The following is a 17,685-nucleotide window of genomic DNA, read 5'->3' as shown; positions in this document are numbered from 1 at the left end:
CTATGGTGCACAGGAAAGCGGGGAAGAAGAGGGGTAAAGGCGGCCGAAAATGTCCAAAACGTTCCGAACAAAGTCCCACGGGAAGGCGGGGAGAAAAGTTAGAAAAGTCGGTAAAATGTTTGACGTTCCCTGTGGGACTCGAACCTGGCAGATATTTCGGGATTTTTGAACATTTTACGGACTTTTCTCACTTTTTTCCCCGCCTTCCCGTGGGACTTTGCTCAGCACGTTTTGGACATTGTGGGCATCCCGGCTGGTGGCGGGACTTGTGGGACTCAAACCTGGGTAGGTGTTTTGAAAATTTTTGGGTCTTTTGCCGACTTTTCCAAATTACTCTCCCCCCCTTCCTGTGGCTGGGACATTTTGGGCATCCCAGGCCTGCACGGCCATACATAAGCTTTTAGTGTTTTCCTTGTTTTGAGGGTTTTGGTCCTAAATGATCTCAGTAAGATATCACAGCTTGTTGCTGAGATGTAATGACCTATATTTAGTAAAACATGCTTGAAACTATTTTTGTCCAAATGTCCAAAACACACCCAGCTATGGTGCACAGGAAGGCGGGGAAGGAGAGGGGAAAAGGCGGCCAAAATGGTCAAAATTCACAATTTTATCCGATCTATGTCACCGGGTTCCAGTCCCGCTGCCGGCCGCACAATTCCCAGGATGCAAAAAACTGTCCAAAACGCACCCAGTAAATAATGTCCCACAGAAAGTGGAAGAGAAAAGTCATCAAATGTCCACAAAAATTTTTTCAAAATACCTACCCAGGTTCGAGTCCCACAAGTCCCGCCGCCGGCCACGCAAGTCCCAGGATGCGCGAAACATCCATAACACACCCAGCCCAGTGCCATGGGCAGAGGGGAAAAAGTTGGAAAAGTTGGCAAAAGTCCCAAAAATGTTCAAAATACCTTCCTAGGCGAGTCCCACCCCAAACCCGGGTGTGATTTTTGAACATTTTACGGACTTTTCTCACTTTTTTCCCCCCCTTCCGGTGGGACTTTGCTCAGCAGGTTTTGGACACTGTGGGCATCCCGGCTGGTGGCGGGACTTGTGGGACTCAAACCTGGGTAGGTATTTTGAACATTTTTGGGACTTTTCCAACTTTTATCTCCCACTTCCCGTGGGACTTTGCTGGGTGCCTTTTTGGACATTTTTTCGCATCCTGGGACTTGTGCGGCCGGCGGCGGGACTCGTGGGACTGGAACCCGGGGACGTAGTTTAGACAAAATCGGGACTTTTGACCAATTTGGTCGCCTTTTCCTCTCTTTCTCCCCGCCTTCTTGTGCACTATTGCTGGGTGTGTTTTGGACATTTGGACAAACATAGTTTGAAGCACTGCGGTGAGGTGGAGACTTGTCCAGTTGGAAAAGTCCCAAAAATGTTCAAAATACCTACCCAGGTTCGAGTCCCACAAGTCCCGCCGCGCAAGTCCCGGGATGCGTGAAACATACATAACACGCCCAGCCCAGGCCCACGGGCAGAGGGGAAAAAAGTTGCAAAAGTCGGCAAAAGTCCCAAAAATGTTCAAAATACCTACCCAGGTTCGAGTCCCACTCCGAAGCCGGGTGGGATTTTTGAACATTTTACGGACTTTTCTCACTTTTTACCCCGCCTCCCCGTGGGACTTTGCTCAGCAGGTTTTGGACATTGTGGGCATCCCGGCTGGTGGCGGAACTTGTGGGACTCGAAGCTGGGTAGGTATTTTGAAAATTTTTGGGACTTTTCCAACTTTTATCTCCCACATCCCGTGGGACTTTTCTGGATGCGTTTTGGACATTGTTTACTTGTGCGGCCGGCGGCGGGACTCGTAGGACCGGAACCCGGGGTGGTAGTTTTGACAAAATTGGGACTTTTGACCATTTTGGCTGCCTTTTCCCCTCTTCTTCCCCGCCTTCCTGTGCACTATTGCTGGGTGTGTTTTGGACATTTGGACAAAAATAGTTTGAAGCATGTTTTACTAAATATAGGTCATCAAATCTCAGCAACAAGCTGTAATATATTACTGAGATCATTTAGGACCAAAACACTTAAACAACTAAAACACTCTAACATAAAATCTTATGTATGGCCACGCAAGTCCCGGGATGCCCAAATTGTCTATGACACACCAAGCCGAGTCCCGCGGTGAGGGGGGATAACTATTTGAAAAGTCGGCAAAAGTCCCAAAAATGTTCAAATACATACACAGGCTCTATTCCCACATGGAGTGCCACAAGTCTTAAGACATGTGGCTCTCGAACTCGGCTGTGATTTTTGAAGCTTTTACCGACTTGTCTCACTTTTCTCCCCGCCTTGCCGTGGGACTTTGCTCGGCGCGTCTCGGACGATCTGTGCATCCCGGCTGGTGGCGGGACTTGTGGGACTTGAACCTGGGTAGGTATTTTGAAAATTTTTGGGACTTTTGCCGACTTTTCCAACTTTTATCCCCCAATTCCTGTGGGACTTTGCTGGATATATAGGATATAGGTCATAACATCTCAGCAACAAGCTGTAATATATTACTGAGATCATTTAGGACCAAAACACTTAAAACAAGTAAAACACTCAAACATAAAATCTTATGTATGGCCCCGGGATGCCCAAAATGTCTATGACACACCAAGCTGAGTCCCACGGTGAGGGGGGATAACTATTTGAAAAGTCGGCAAAAGTCCCAAAAATGTTCAAAATACATACCCAGGCTCTAGTCCCACATGGAGTGCCACAAGTCCTAAGACTTGTGGCACTCAAACTCGGCTGTGATTTTTGAACATTTTACCAACTTGTCTCACTTTTCTCCCCGCCTTCCCGTATTATTTTCGGGTCTCCCCATGTCTAGCATTAAAAGATTACAGTTGGTACAAAATACGGCTGCTAGACTTTTGACAAGAACAAGAAAGTTTGATCATATTACGCCTGTACTGGCTCACCTGCACTGGCTTCCTGTGCACTTAAGATGTGACTTTAAGGTTTTACTACTTACGTATAAAATACTACACGGTCTGGCTCCATCCTCTCTTGCCGATTGTATTGTACCATATGTCCCGGCAAGAAATCTGCGTTCAAAGGACTCCGGCTTATTAGTGATTCCCAAAGCCCCAAAAAAGTCTGCGGGCTATAGAGCGTTTTCCGTTCGGGCTCCAGTTCCTCCCGGTAACAGTTCGAGATGTTACCTCAGTAGAAGCATTTAAGTCAAACTAATTTGTATACTCTAGCCTTTAAATAAACCTCCTTTTAGACCAGTTGATCTGCCGCTTGTTTTCTTTTTCTCCTCTGTCCCCCCCTCCCTTGTGGAGGGGGTCCGGTCCGATGACCATGGATGAAGTACTGGCTGTCTAGAGTCGAGACCCAGGATGGACCGCTCGTCGGGACCCAGGATGGACCGCACGCCTGTGTATCGGTTGGGGACATCTTTACGATGCTGATCCGACTCCGCTTGGGATGGTTTCCTGTGGACGGGACTCTCGCTGCTGTCTTGGATCCGCTTTGAACTGAACTCTCGCGGCTGTGTTGGAGCCACTATGGATTGAACTTTCACAGTATCATGTTAGACCCGCTCGACATCCATTTCTTTCGGTCCCCTACAGGGGGGGGTTGCCCACATATGAGGTCCTCTCCAAGGTTCTCATAGCCATCATTGTCACTGGCGTCCCACTGGGTGTGAGTTCTCCTTGCCCACCGGGTGTGAGTTTTCCTTGCCCTTATGTGGGTTCTTCCGAGGATGTCGTAGTCGTAGTGGTTTGTGCAGTCCTTTGAGACATTTGTGATTTAGGGCTATATAAATAAACATTGATTGATTGATTGATTCACGTTGGACTTTGCTCGGCGCGTCTTGGACATTCTGGGCATCCCTGTCGGTGGTGGGACTTGCGCGGTTGGTGGCGAGACTTGCGGGACTCGAACCTGGGTTGGTATTTGGAAAATGTTGGGTTCTTTTGCTGTCTTTTTCAAATTTTAATTTAGTGTGTTATGGACATTTTGGGCATCCCGGGACTTGCGCGGCCATACGTAAGATTTGATGTTAGAGTGTTTTACTTGTTTAGGGTTATGGTCCTGAATGATCTCAGGAAGATATTACAGCTTGTTGCTGAGATTTGATGACCTATATTGAGTAAAACACGCTTGAAACTAGAATATCAACTGTTGCAAAGCTGTGTCATCAACACTGAAGTTTAAAACTACTTTTTAAAAGTAGTAATTTCTTACTTCAAGCATGAAAAAAATAATAACTTTGACGAAATTGTGTTTCATATTAAAACAGATGACAGCCAAACAAAACTTTTGCTGTTTTATTTTCAATGAAACCATACAAAATAGGTACTCATACAGTAGTACACTTGTTATTAGTGAAAATATACTTGTTTTAATGTATTTTTGGGGTTCATTGAGGTTATCTAATTTTACTTGAATTTTTTACCGAATTTTCTTGTTCTATTGGCAGATAATTTTGCTCAGTTCAAATAAAATACCCCTCATTTTTGTATTTTTTTTCTTGTTTTTGAACACTGAATTTTTGCAGTGTACCACACTGATCAGTCAATAGTGAATTATATTTATATAGCGCTTTTTCTCAAGTGACTCAAAGCGCTTTACATAGTGAAACTCAATATCTAATATACATTCAAACCAGTGTGGGTGGCACTGGGAGCAGGTGGGTAAAGTGTCTTGCCCAAGGACACAACGGCAGTGACTAGGATGGCGGAAGCGGGAATCAAACCTGCAACCCTCAAATTGCTGGCACGGCCACTCCACCAACCAAGCTAAACCGCCCCAATATAATATTATTAGCTGTCATCTTGCCCTAGACCTGGGGTAGTGAACCTATGGCTCTCGAGACAGATGTGGCTCTTTAGATGACCGCATCTGGCTCTCAGATCAATCTTAGCTGACGTTGTTTAACACGATAAGTAATTAATAATTCCGCTGGTAATCACAGTTAAAAATAACATTCAAAATATAAAACATTCTCATGCATTTGAATCCATCCATCCATTTCTATCACACCTGTTCAAGAAGTCGCATTAATGGTCAAAAGTACTTTATTTATAATTGGTTAGCTTCAGAATGGCAAAGTTATTAAAAAGAATAAGAGATGCACGCATTGTTTAGTTGTAATCAGGGAAAGTGTAAATAAAAGAGGAGGCTTAGAATTCTCTTGTCAGAGCGTGGGACGACACTGTACAAGGGTACAGGTTTACGCGTTTCTCCTAATTGAGCTAAATTGAATACTGTCTATGTTTAATTCCTTGCTTCTTGTATGCTTAATAATTGTCTTCAGTGTTTGAACCTGACTGTTGTATTCAGTGTTAAAAATATTATATGGCTCTCACGGAAATACATTTTAAAATATTTGGCTTTCATGGTTCTCTCAGCCAAAGAGGTTCCCGACCCCTGCCCTAGACTTATTACTGCAGTGTTTATGTGCTAGAGGCGGGAAGTTTATTGGTAAAAAAAAAAAGAAGTCTTACCGAGCGTGTCACACTTGTCTTTTGCACGGCAGATATCTTCCCTGAAGAAGACAAAAATAAGTATGAATGCATGTTGTTGTTGTTGTTTTCCTCTTGGAGGTAAATGCACCTGGTGATGAGGAGGGCGGTGTCATGGTGAGAAGGGTGGTTGTCATCCTGGATGTTTTGCTTCTGCTGCCAGGTGCAGAAGTTGTGCAGGGTGGTGGCAGCGTTGAAACTCACTGTAGGACCTTGCTGTTATTGGAGGGAAACACCCACGTTAGGCTTGTCAAGAATCGTCGACAAAACCCCAAAACCAGTGAAGTTGTCACGTTGTGTAAATGGTAAATGAAAACAAAATACAATGATTTGCAAATCCTTTCCAACCAATATTCAATTAAATAGACTGCAAAGACAAGATATTTAACGTTCGAACTAGTAAATTTTGTTATTTTTTAGCACATTTGGAATTTGATGCCTGCGACATGTTTCAAAAAAGCTGGAACAAGTCGAGGAATGCTCATTAAACACTTATTTGGAACATCCCACAGGTGAACAGGCTGATTGGGAAAAGGGGGATGCCATGATTGGGTATAAAAGCAGCTTCCATGAAATGTTCAGTCATTCACACACAAGGATGGGGCGAGGGTCCCCACTTTGCGAACAAATGCTTCCCCAAATTGTCCAAAACTTTAAGCAAAACATTTCTCAACGAGCTATTGCTAGTAATTTAGGGATTTCACCATCTACGGTCTGTAATATCATTAAATGGTTCAGAGAATCTGGAGAAATCACTGCACGTAAGCGGCAATGCCCGTGACCTTACATCCCATCAAAAAGCGACATCAGTGTGTAAAGGATATCACCACATAGGCTCAGGAACACTTCAGAAAAGCACTGTCCATAACTACAGTTGGTCGCTACATCTGTAAGTGCAAGTTCAAACTCTACTAAGCAAAGTCAAAGCCATTTATCAACAACACCCAGAACCGCTCCGCTGGGCAAAGTCCAAAGTGGAAAAGTGTTCTGTGGTCCGACGAGTCCACATTTCAAATTGTTTTTGGAAACTGTGGATGTCGTGTCCTACGGACCAAAAAGGAAAATAACCATACGGACTGTTTTAGGTGCAAAGTTCAAAAGCCAGCATCTGTGATGGTATGGGGGTGTATTAGTGCCCAAGGCATGGGTAACTAACACATCTGTGAAAGCAACATTAATGCGGAAAGGTACATACAGGTTTTAGAGCAACATATGTTGCCATCCCTGGACGCCCCTGCTTATTTCAGCGACAATGCCAAGCCACGTGTTAAAACAGTGTGGCTTCATAGTAAAAGAGTGCGGGTACTAGACTGGCCTGCCTGTAGTCCAGACCTGTCCCCCATTGAAAATGTGAGAGGCATTATGAAGCGTAAAATACCACAACGGAGACTGTTGAACAACTTAAGCTGTACATCAAGCAAGAATGGGAAAGAATTCCACATGAAAGCTTCAAAAATTGGTCTCAGTTCCCAAACGTTTACTGAGTGTTGTTAAAAGAAAAGGCCATGTAACACAGTGGTAAAAATGCTCATGTGACAACTTTTTTTGCAATGCGTTGCTACCATGAAATTCTAAGGTAATGATTATTTGCCAAAAAAATGAAGTTTCTCAGTTCGAACATTAAACATATCTTGTCTTTGCAGTCTATTCAATTGAATGTAAAATGAAAAGGATTTGCAAATCATTGTATTTTGTTTTTGTTTACCATTTACACAACTTCACTGGTTTTGGGTTGTGTATCGGACAAGAAAGCTCTGCAGTTTTTCAAGATATACTGTAAAACCTCTGGTCAAAGATTCTTGATATGACAGGAGCGCAATGCTGTTCTGAAGGACTCACTGCAGAGATTGCCAAGATCCTGTATATCAGTGGTCCCCAACTTTTTTGTGTCCGCGGACCGGTCAACGCTTAATAATTTGTCCGGCGGCACGGGGGGGGAGTGTGTGTGTGTGTGTGTCATGAAAAAGGGGATGTTTTTGTCATGAAAAAGGGAGGTTTTTGTGGTTGGTGCACTAATTGTAAGTGTATATTGTGTTTTTTATGTTGATTTAATAAAAAAAAAAAATATAGTATATATATATTTTTTTTTTTTTAAATAAAAATGAATAAAAAATTCTTCTGCGGCCCGGTACCAATCGGGCCACGGCCCAGTACCGGGCCGCGGCCCGGTGGTTGGGGACCAATGCTCTATATCACTGCTCTATATCAGTGGTCCCCAACCACCGGGCCGCGGCCTATTCATTTTTATTAAAAAAATAAAAAATAAAAAAATAAAATATTTTTATTATTTTTTTATTAAATCAACATAAAAAACACAATATACACTTACAATTAGTGCACCAACCACCAAAACCTCTCTTTTTCATGACAAAAACGTCCCTTTGTCATGACAAAGACAAAAAATAAAAAGAAGAAAATTTAAAAAAAAAGCCCCCCCCCCCCAACCCGGGCCGCGGGACAAATTATTAAGCGTTGACCGGTCCGCGGATACAAAAAGGTTGGGGACCACTGCTCTATATGACAGGAGCTAGTGCAAAACCACTAGTCAAAGATCATCTTTGTAACAGGAAAGCGGTAGAGTCGAACCTCGATTTACAAACCCTTCCTCTCACAAACTTTTCGATCTCCAAACTTTTAAAGTGCCTCTGTGTACGAACACTTCATTCATTCATTCATTCATTCATTTTGTGTTCAACCTGCAAGCAAAATGCAGTATAGCTCGGTTGGTAAAGCAGCCGTGCCAGCAACTTGAGGGTTGCAGGTTCAATCCCTGCTTCCGCCATCCTAGTCACTGCCGTTGTGTCCTTGGGCAAGACACTTTACCCAACTGCTCCTAGTGCCACCCACACTGGTTTAAATGTAAAAATTAGATATTGGGTTTCACTATGTAAAGCGCTTTGAGTCATTAGAGAAAAAGCGCTATATAAGTATAATTCACTTCACAATTCACTTCATTAGAGTGAAGAAGTGCAGCCTTCCTGTCTCTTGCCACAAATTGCAATCCACTACCAGTCTACTCACGACTTGAGCATGTGTCTTTTCCCCCCAGTTTTTTCTCTGTTTGACCATTTTACCAAGTCAACACCAACAGTGTTTGTAGTTCCGGTACGTCCACAGACTTGACCCCGACAAACCGGGCTACGTCCATCTGCATGGACCCCCTGCCTCACGGTAATGTTTTAGTCCCCTACCTGTTCATCGTGGATGATGACCAGCTTGACTATCACGATGTTGATGAGGTTCCCGACGCTGGGGTCCCTGTACACCGCCGCTACCTGTAACAAAGACCAGGCACAGACAAAAAAAAATGCAAACCTCCACAGACCTGAGCCGTCGTGTGCACGGAATGTGAAAAATACAGCTGTTATTGTGGCAAAACTTCAAACAAGAAGTCCCCGCAACATTTCGTCTTCGAAGGAAAAACCATTCGCCCCAACACAGCCCTTGGACCTCGCCGGCCCACTCGCTCTTAAAGAGCGACGGTCCTCCCTTCTGTGAGGATGGACAAACATTTCCTCCGTCGTTTCCCCTCGTGCACCCCGGTCACGGTCGGCCAGCGGTCTCCTGAGGCCGAGTGCAGCCTCCTGACAGGAACTCATTAGTACACTATAAACATTTAGCTTGTCTCAGCCCTGAGGGGGGGACGCAAACATGGCCAGGGCCTGTCTCTGCTTGCTCTCCGTCCAACTATACCACTAAGACGGAGCACCTTTGTGTGACGAATTCCCATACAAGATCCAGGCATGTGATTTAGACTTGATGAAAAAGACTGAAAACAAGCCGAGGGTCTGGGGCACACAGGTCCCCTAGACGGGTCCAGCCAGATGGGGGGACAAGCATGTTGTTTGTTTCAAAATGATTGATTGATTGATTGATTGATTGATTGATTGATTGATTGATTGATTGATTGATTGATTGATTGATTGATTGATTGAAACTTGTATTAGTAGATTGCAGACCAGGCTTTTCTGGAAAATGATGCCAGAGCAGACTTATGTCACAGGGAGGATTTGATTGATTGAACCTTTTATTAGTAGATTTCTCAGTACAGTACATATTCCGTACAATTGACCACTAAATGGTAACACCCTAATAAGTTTTTCAACTTGTTTAAGTCGGGGTCCACGTTAATCAGTTCATGGTACGACCGTATGTTCAACTTTTCAATGTAAAAATGAAAACTTTAGAAATAACCAGACGAGGCAATTCCTGGAGGAATTGTGTGTGAATGCTCCAATGCTGAAGTTCAAGTGAAATAGTGACAGAATGTAAGAATGAATTGAATTACCATGAATTGATTAACGTGGAACCCGACTTAAAAAAGTTGAAAAACTTATTTGGGTGTGGTCAATTGTACGGAATATGTACTGTACTGTGCAATCTACTAATAATAGTTTCAATCAATCAAAGAGTAGTTTGAATGATGAAGAGTTTGAATTTCATGGAAAAACGATATTTGGTTTGGAACTTGGGAAAGACTTAGTTTGAATGTCCAGGATGAGTGGTATATGATGGAGGTGGAATATTTTGAATAGCTTGAAAAATGTGTGAAAATAGGGCTTTGGAAAAGCAGGAGTAATTAAAAATCCTGGAATTTTTTTATTTAACAAAATGATGGTTTGAATTTACAGAATGGTTGAATGTGTTGAAGGTGGAATGGTTTGAATTGGTTGAAAAATGTGGAAATGGTGGGAGTTTGAAAAAATTGCCAATTGATTTTGAATGGGAAAAATGTCCCGGAAAACATGGAATTCTGGGAAAACCAAAAAGGTTACCAGTTCAAAAAATAACTTCGATTTTTGGTCCTGATTGCAAGGAATGTTTTGATAGTGGAACGGTTAAAAGTGGGTTGAAAAATGTGGAAGGGGAAGTCGCTAGAAACAAAGAGATGAAAATAGAGTTTGGAAAAAAGGGAATTCTGTGAATTCCTGGAATTTTTTTGAACTTGGAAAAATGATAGTTTGAATATCCAGGATGAGTGGAATGTGTAGAAGGTGGAATTGTTTGAATCGGTTGAAAAATGTGGAAATGGTGGAAGTTTGAAAAATGGCCAGTTGATTTTGAATGGGAAAAATGTCCCGGAAAACATGGAATTCTGGGAAAACCGAGAATTTTTCCAGTTAAAAAAAAACCTTTTTTTTTTTTGTCCTGATTGCAAGGAATGTTTTTACGGTGGAACGGTTAAAATGGGTTGAAAAATGTGGAAGGGGAAGTCGCTAGAAACAAAGAGACGAAAATAGAGTTTGGAAAAAAGGGAATTCTGAGAATTCCTGGAATTTCTTTGAACTTGGAAAAATGATAGTTTGAATATCCAGGATGAGTGGAATGTGTTTTGATTGATTGATTGATACGTTTATTAGTAGATTGCACAGTACAGTACATATTCCGTACAATTGACCACTAAATGGTAACACCCGAATAAGTTTTTCAACTTGTTTAAGTCGGGGTCCACGTTAAACAATTCATGGTGTAGAAGGTAGAATTGTTTAAATTGGTTGAAAAATGTGGAAATGGTGGAAGTTTGAAAAATGGCCAGTTAATTTTGAATGGGGACAATGTCCTGGAAAAACCTGGAATTCTGGGAAAACCGAGAATTTTTCCAGTTAAAAAAATAACTTCTTTTTTTTTTCCTGATTGCAAGGAATGTTTTTACGGTGGAACGGTTAAAATGGGTTGACAAATATGGAAAGGGAAGTCGCTAGAAACAAAGAGACAAAAAAAGAGTTTTGGAATTCCTGGATTTTTTTTTAACTTGGAAAAATGATAGTTTGAATGTCCAGGATGAGGGGAATGTGTTGAAGGTGGAATTATTTGAATCGGTTGAAAAATGTGGAAATGGTGGAAGTTTGAAAAATGGCTAGTTAATTTTGAATGGGGACAATGTCCCGGAAAACATGGAATTCTGGGAAATCTGGGAATTTTTGGAATTTGACAAGGGAAAGCCCACAATTCCTGAATAGGCTGAGCAGTTTGAAGTTGGAACGGTTTGAATCGGGTGAAAAGTCTGGAAGGTAGAGAGCGCAAAAATCTGGAAAATCAGAAAAATAAGTTAAAGAATAACTAGAAGACAACATTCCTGAAGGAATGGCGTGTGAATGCTCCAATGCTAAAGTTAAAGTAAAATGCTGACAGAATGTAGTATGAATGTAAGAATAGTTTGAATGTTGAAGAGTTTGAATTTCCAGGAAAAACGGAATTTGGTTTGGAACTTGGGAAAGTGTTAGTTGGATGAGTGGAATGAGTTGATGTTGGAATGGTTTGAATAGGTTGAAAAATGTGTGAAGATAAGGCTTTGGAAAAAATGGAATTATAAAAAATCCTGGAATTTTTTGTAGCTTAGAAAACATTTAAAGTGTGAATTTACAGAATGGTGAAATGTGTTGAAGGTGGAATAGTTTGAATGGGTTGAAAAATGTGGAAAATGGTGGAAGTTTGGAAAAATGGCCAATTCATTTAGAATGTCCCGGAAAACCTGGAATCCTGGGAAATTTGGGAACTTTTGGAAAGTGAATGTAAGACTAGTTTGAATGTTAGAATGGTTTGGATGTTGAAGAGTTTAAATTTCCAGGAAAAATTGAATTTGGTTTGGAACTTGGGAACGTGATAGTTGCATGAGTAGAATGTGTGGATGTTGGAATGTTTTGAATAGGTTGAACAATCCGTGAAAATAGGGCTTTGGAAAAGCAGGAATTATGAAAAATCCTGTTTTTTTTTTTTTTTACTTAAAAAAAATGATAGTTGGAATTTACAGAATGATGGAATGTGTTGAAGCTGGAATAGTTTGAATCGGTTGAAAAATGTGGAAAATGGTGGAAGTTTGAAAAAATGTCCAATTCATTTTGAATGGGAAAAATGTCTCGGAAAACCAGGAATTCTGGGAAATTTGGGAACTTTTAGAATTTCAATGTTGGAATAGTTTGAATATTGAAGAGTTTAAATTTCCAGGAAAAATTCTATTTGGTTTGGAACTTGGGAAAGTCATGGTTGCATTAGTGGAATGTGTGGATGTTGGAATGTTTTGAATAGGTTGAAAAATGCGTGAAAATAGGGCTTTGGAAAAGCAGGAATTATGAAAAATCCTGGAATTTTTTTTAACTTAGAAAAAATGATAGTATGAATTCACAGAATGGTGGAATGTGTTGTAGGTGGAATTGTGGAAGTTTGAAAAATGGCCAATTAATTTTGAACGGGAAAAATGTCCCGAAAAACCAGGAATTATGGGAAATTTGGGAACTTTTAGAATTTCAATGTTGGAATAGTTTGAATATTGAAGAGTTTAAATTTCCAGGAAAAATTATATTTGGTTTGGAACTTGGGAACGTGATAGTTGCATGAGTGGAATGTGTGGATGTTGGAATGTTTTGAATAGGTTGAAAAATGCGTGAAAATAGGGCTTTGGAAAACCAGGAATTATGAAAAATCCTGGGATTTTTTTTAACTTAGAAAAAAATATAGTTTGAATTTACAGAATGGTGAAATGTGTTGGAGGTGGAATGGTTTGAATCAATTGAAAAATGTGGAAAATGGTGGAAGTTTGAAAAAATGGCCAATTCATTTTGAATGTCCCGGAAAACTTGGAATCCTGGGAAATTTGGGAACTTTTGGAAATTGAACGTAGGACTAGTTTGAATGTTGGAATCGTTTGAATGTTGAAGAGTTTACATTTCCAGGAAAAATTCAATTTGGTTTGGAACTTGGAAAAGTGATAGTTGCATGAGTGGAATGTGTGGATGTTGGAATGTTTTGAATAGGTTGAAAAATGCGTGAAAATAGGGCTTTGGAAAAGCAGGAATTATGACAAATCCTGGAATTTTTTTTAACTTAGAAAAAATGATAGTTTGAATTCACAGAATGGTGGAATGTGTTGTAGGTGGAATTGTGGAAGTTTCAAAAATGGCCAATTAATTTTGAACGGGAAAAATGTCACGGAAAACCTGGAATTCTGGGAAACCTGGGAACTTTTGGAATTTTTCAAGGGAAAGCTCGCAAATGTGAATGCTCCAATGCTGAAGTTAAAGTAAAATGCTGACAGAATGTAGTATGAAAGTAAGAATAGTTTGAATGTAGAAGAGTTTGAATTTCCAGGAAAAATGGAATTTGGTTTAGGACTTGGGAAAGTGTTAGTGGGATGAGTGGAATGAGTTGATCCTGGAATTTTTTTTAACTTGAAAAAAAATAGTTTAAATTTACAGAATGGTGGAATGTGTTGAAGGTGTAATGGTTTGAATCAGTTGAAAAATGTGGAAATGGTGGAAGTTTGAAAAATGGTCAATTCATTTTGAATGGGGAAAATTTCCCGGAAAACCTGGAATTCTGGGAAAATTTGAAAACTTTTGGAATTTGAATGTAAGAATAGTTCGAATGTTGGAATGGTTTGAATGTTGAATAGTTTAAATTTCCAAAATAAGTATTTGGTTTGGAACTTGGGAAAGTGTTATTTGGATGAGTGAAATGTGTTGATGCTGTAATGGTTTGAATAGGTTGAAAAATGTGTGAATTGAGAAAGTTAACATTTTTTTGAATGGGGATGATATCCCTGAAAACTGTGAATTCTTAGAGATCCGGGACTTTTTTTTTTTTAATTGTTGAACTGGCTGAATATTTTGTAGTTGGAACAGTTTGAATCGGATGAAGAATGTGAAACTTTGAAAAATTTCCCGATCATTTCAATGGGAATTAAAAGGAAATTTGATCATTTCGGGAAAAGCAGGAATTTTTGGGAAAATGTTAAAACATTTTAATGTTTTGAATGAGTTGAAATGGTTGGTGTTGGAGTTTTCCCCAAATCGGTCGAAAAATGTTGCAGTCGTAACATTTTTAATTGAATAATAGTATTAAGGAATTTCGGGAAAACCGAGAATTTTTCCAGTTCAAGAAAGAACTTCGTTTTTTTTATCCTGATTGAAAGGAATGTTTGGACGGTGGAACGGTTAAAGTGGGTTGAAAAATGTGGAAGGAGTTGTCACCAGAAGAGAGACAAAAAAGAGAATTCAGTGAATTATTTGGAACTTGGAAAAATAATACTTTGAATATCCAGGATGAGTGAAATGTGTTGAAAGTGGAATGGTTTCAATCGGTTGAAAAATGTGGAAAAGGTGGAAGTTTGAAAAAATGGTCAATTCATGTTGAGTTAAAAACAAAAACTAATTATGATGACAATGTTTTTTTGATCCAGTGGCGACACTTAGTGGTCACAATTATTAATTAAGCTAACCACTTGACAAAGTAAGTTGAATTACGCTGACACGCTTGTTACTGTATACTTTCTACGACGCTTCTGACTAGGAGATTTTATATCCTTCATCAATGTGCAATTTGTTTATTTCTGGAAAATGTCGTTGTGGATGGGGGCGTGGCCTGTGGGCCTGCAGCGAGGCGGGGTGTGCCAGGACCGGCCTTGCAGTCAGTGACAGGTGCGTAAATAGCCCACCTGGGCCTTGTTATCTAATCACCGGTCGCTCTGTAAATTGTGGAAGTTGCCTTCCAGTGGGTCCTCCAGACCAGTGGTCCCCAACCTTTTTGTATCCGCGGACCGGTCAACGCTTAATAATTTGTCCTGCGGCCCTTGGGGGGGGGGATTCCTTTTTTTTCTTTCTTTTCTTTCTTTGTCATGAAAAAGGGAGGTTTTTGTGGTTGGTGCACTAATTGTAAGTGTATATTGTGTTTTTTATGTTGATTTAATAAAAAAAATAAAAATATATAAAAATATTTTATTTATTTTTTTTTAAAATAAAAATGAATAAAAATTATTCTGCGGCCCGGTACCAATCGGGTCAGGGCCCGGTGGTTGGGGACCACTGCTCCAGACCACCAAGCATTTCCAGGCGAGCCCGTTTCATTGTTCCAAGACAGTTGTATTTTTCCAAACAGGTCTCTTTAGTGCTTTGTGTGAATGTAGGTCCTGCTCCAGCTCCAACATGGTCTCTCCTCCAGGTTGCCGCTTATACAGAGTGACAGATGATTAGATATCAAGGCCCTGGGCAGCTGTTCACAGATGTAGCTTACCACCACCAGGTGGGAATGAATGGGTTCCCACTTCTTTGTGAACGCTTTGTGTATCTAACAATAGAAAAGCGCAATATAAATCTAATTCATTATTATTATTACTATTGTTATAAGGCCCAGGTGGGCCCTCTACGCACCTGTCGCACACCTCGCCTCGCTGCAGGCCCGCAGGCCACGCCCCCCCTCCACAGTTGTGTTTTAGACTGCAATATTGTTCAATAGCTTGCGAGCTATTATGTGCTCAGCTGTTGTGTGCCTGCTAGCTCCGAGTAGCTTATTGCCGACCATGTTTACCTTTTTACATCCATTCTCTTCTGCTTATCCGAAGTCGGGTCGCGGGGGCAGCAGCTTAAGCAGAGAAGCTCAGACCTCCCTCTTCCCTGCTTAGGCTACTGCCCCCGCGACCCGACCTCGGATAAGAGGAAGAAGATGGATGGATGGTGATTCATTATTGACCCAATTAGTATTTAAATGTGGTTCCATTACAACCGTTTTGCTCTGGCGGACCACAGCCTGTCCACCCCTGCTTTAAAAGAACATAGTAACAGCCGACAAATAGAACAAAAAAAAAAATCATATATTTTAAGAACATTAATTTACTTACTACTGACATGATTGTGAGGATGTAGTGCTCCAGGTTGCCTCCGTGGTGTCGGGCCATCTTGGCGTCGGCCGTCACCATCAGCTCAACGTAGCGAGGGTAGGAGAGGAAGCGCTTGCGTCTGCGCGGGGCTCCGCCAGTGGTGTCGTTGGAGTGGTTCCCGTCACCCTGGTCGTGGACAGCTGCCCGGAGCGAGTCCAACTCCTCGCCCATGCTCCCTCGGCCCCCCAAGGACACGGGCCGCTTGGAGTGGTCTGGGAGGAGACAGAAAGGTAATGAACACTCGGGCAATTGTGAGCGAATGTGTTGTCGGGGCGGTACAGCTCGGTTGGTAGAGCGGCTGTGCCAGCAACTTGAGGGTTCCAGGTTCGATCCCAGCTTCTGCCACCCTAGTCACTGCCCTTGTGTCCTTGGGCAAGACACTTTACCCACCTGCTTCCAGTGCCACCCACACTGGTTTAAATGTAACTTAGATGTTGGGTTTCACTATGTAAAGCGCTTTGAGCCACTAGAGAAACGCGTTATATAAATATAATTCACTTCAATTGTAACACACATGACTTTTACACTGCTGGAAGATACCTACTGTATTTTCCAGACCATAAGGCGCAGCGCCGATGAATGGTCTATTTTTGATCTTTTTTCTAGAGATGTCTGATAGTGGCTTTTTTGACGATATACGATATTCTCCAACTCTTAATTACCGATACCGATATATACAGTCGTGGAATTAACACATTATTATGCCTCATTTTGTTGCGATGCCCCGCTGGATGCAGTAAACAATGTAACAATGTTTTTCCAAAATAAATCAACTCAAGTTATGTAGCGTCCCAGAAGAGTTAGTGCTGCAAGGGGTATTTGTTCTTATTATTTTTTATGTTGTGTTACGGTGCGGATGTTCTCCCGAAATGTGTTTGTCATTCTTGTTTGGTGTGGGTTCACATTGTGGCGCATATTTGTAACAGTGTTAAAGTTGTTTATGCGGCCACCCTCAGTGTGACCTGTATGGCTGTTGACCAAGTATACATTGCATTTACTTGTGTGTGTGAAAAGCCGTAGATACTATGTGACTGGGCAGTGCCTTTAAGGTTTATTGGCACTCTGTACTTCTCCCTACGTCCGTGTACACTGCGGCGTTTTTAAAAGACATAAATGTTGCTTTTTGAAACCTATACTGATAATTTACGATGTTACATTTTAAAGCATTCATCATCCGATAATGTCGGCAGTCCGATATTATCGGACATCTCTACTTTTTTCATATATTAGGCGCACCAGATTATAGGGAGTCATTTTACTATTATTTTTTTCTAAATGTAAAAGACTTCCTTGTGGTCTACATAACAGGTGATGGTGGTTATTTGGTCAAAATGTTGCATGCATGATGTTTTACAGATCATCTTCAAGTCGCTCTCTGACAGTCGCCGTTTTGTGGGCGGTCTTATTTACGTGGCTCACCTCCGGCAGCATCTTCTCACTGTCATCTTTGATGTAGCGGTGTAGCGTGCAAGGACCGGAGTGGAAGAAGTGTCAAAAGACGGAGCTAACTGTTATAATGACATTCAGACTTTACTTCAATTAATAACAGAGCAGCATCTCCTCATCCAGAAA

The 17,685-nt window shown here is 41.3% G+C and overlaps 1 protein-coding gene across 1 annotated transcript in view; it reads right to left on the bottom strand.

Moving 5' to 3' along the window:
• Positions 1–17,685, bottom strand: part of LOC133562925 (A disintegrin and metalloproteinase with thrombospondin motifs 20-like) — a 454,296-nt gene that overhangs the window by 330,623 nt on the left and 105,988 nt on the right. Inside the window, exons 4-7 of the mRNA XM_061916762.1 lie at positions 16,075–16,325; positions 8,657–8,740; positions 5,557–5,681; positions 5,448–5,488 (exon numbers count right to left, since the gene is read on the bottom strand). Of these exons, the coding sequence (XP_061772746.1) occupies positions 5,448–5,488; positions 5,557–5,681; positions 8,657–8,740; positions 16,075–16,325 (501 nt within the window). The remainder of the gene's footprint in view (positions 1–5,447; positions 5,489–5,556; positions 5,682–8,656; positions 8,741–16,074; positions 16,326–17,685) is intronic.

The sequence above is a fragment of the Nerophis ophidion genome, linkage group LG12 (genome assembly GCF_033978795.1).
Source record: "Nerophis ophidion isolate RoL-2023_Sa linkage group LG12, RoL_Noph_v1.0, whole genome shotgun sequence".
Lineage (NCBI taxonomy): Eukaryota > Metazoa > Chordata > Actinopteri > Syngnathiformes > Syngnathidae > Nerophis > Nerophis ophidion.
The sequence above is the reverse complement of the archived record's forward strand: the minus strand, read 5'-3'. Positions and strand labels throughout refer to the sequence as shown.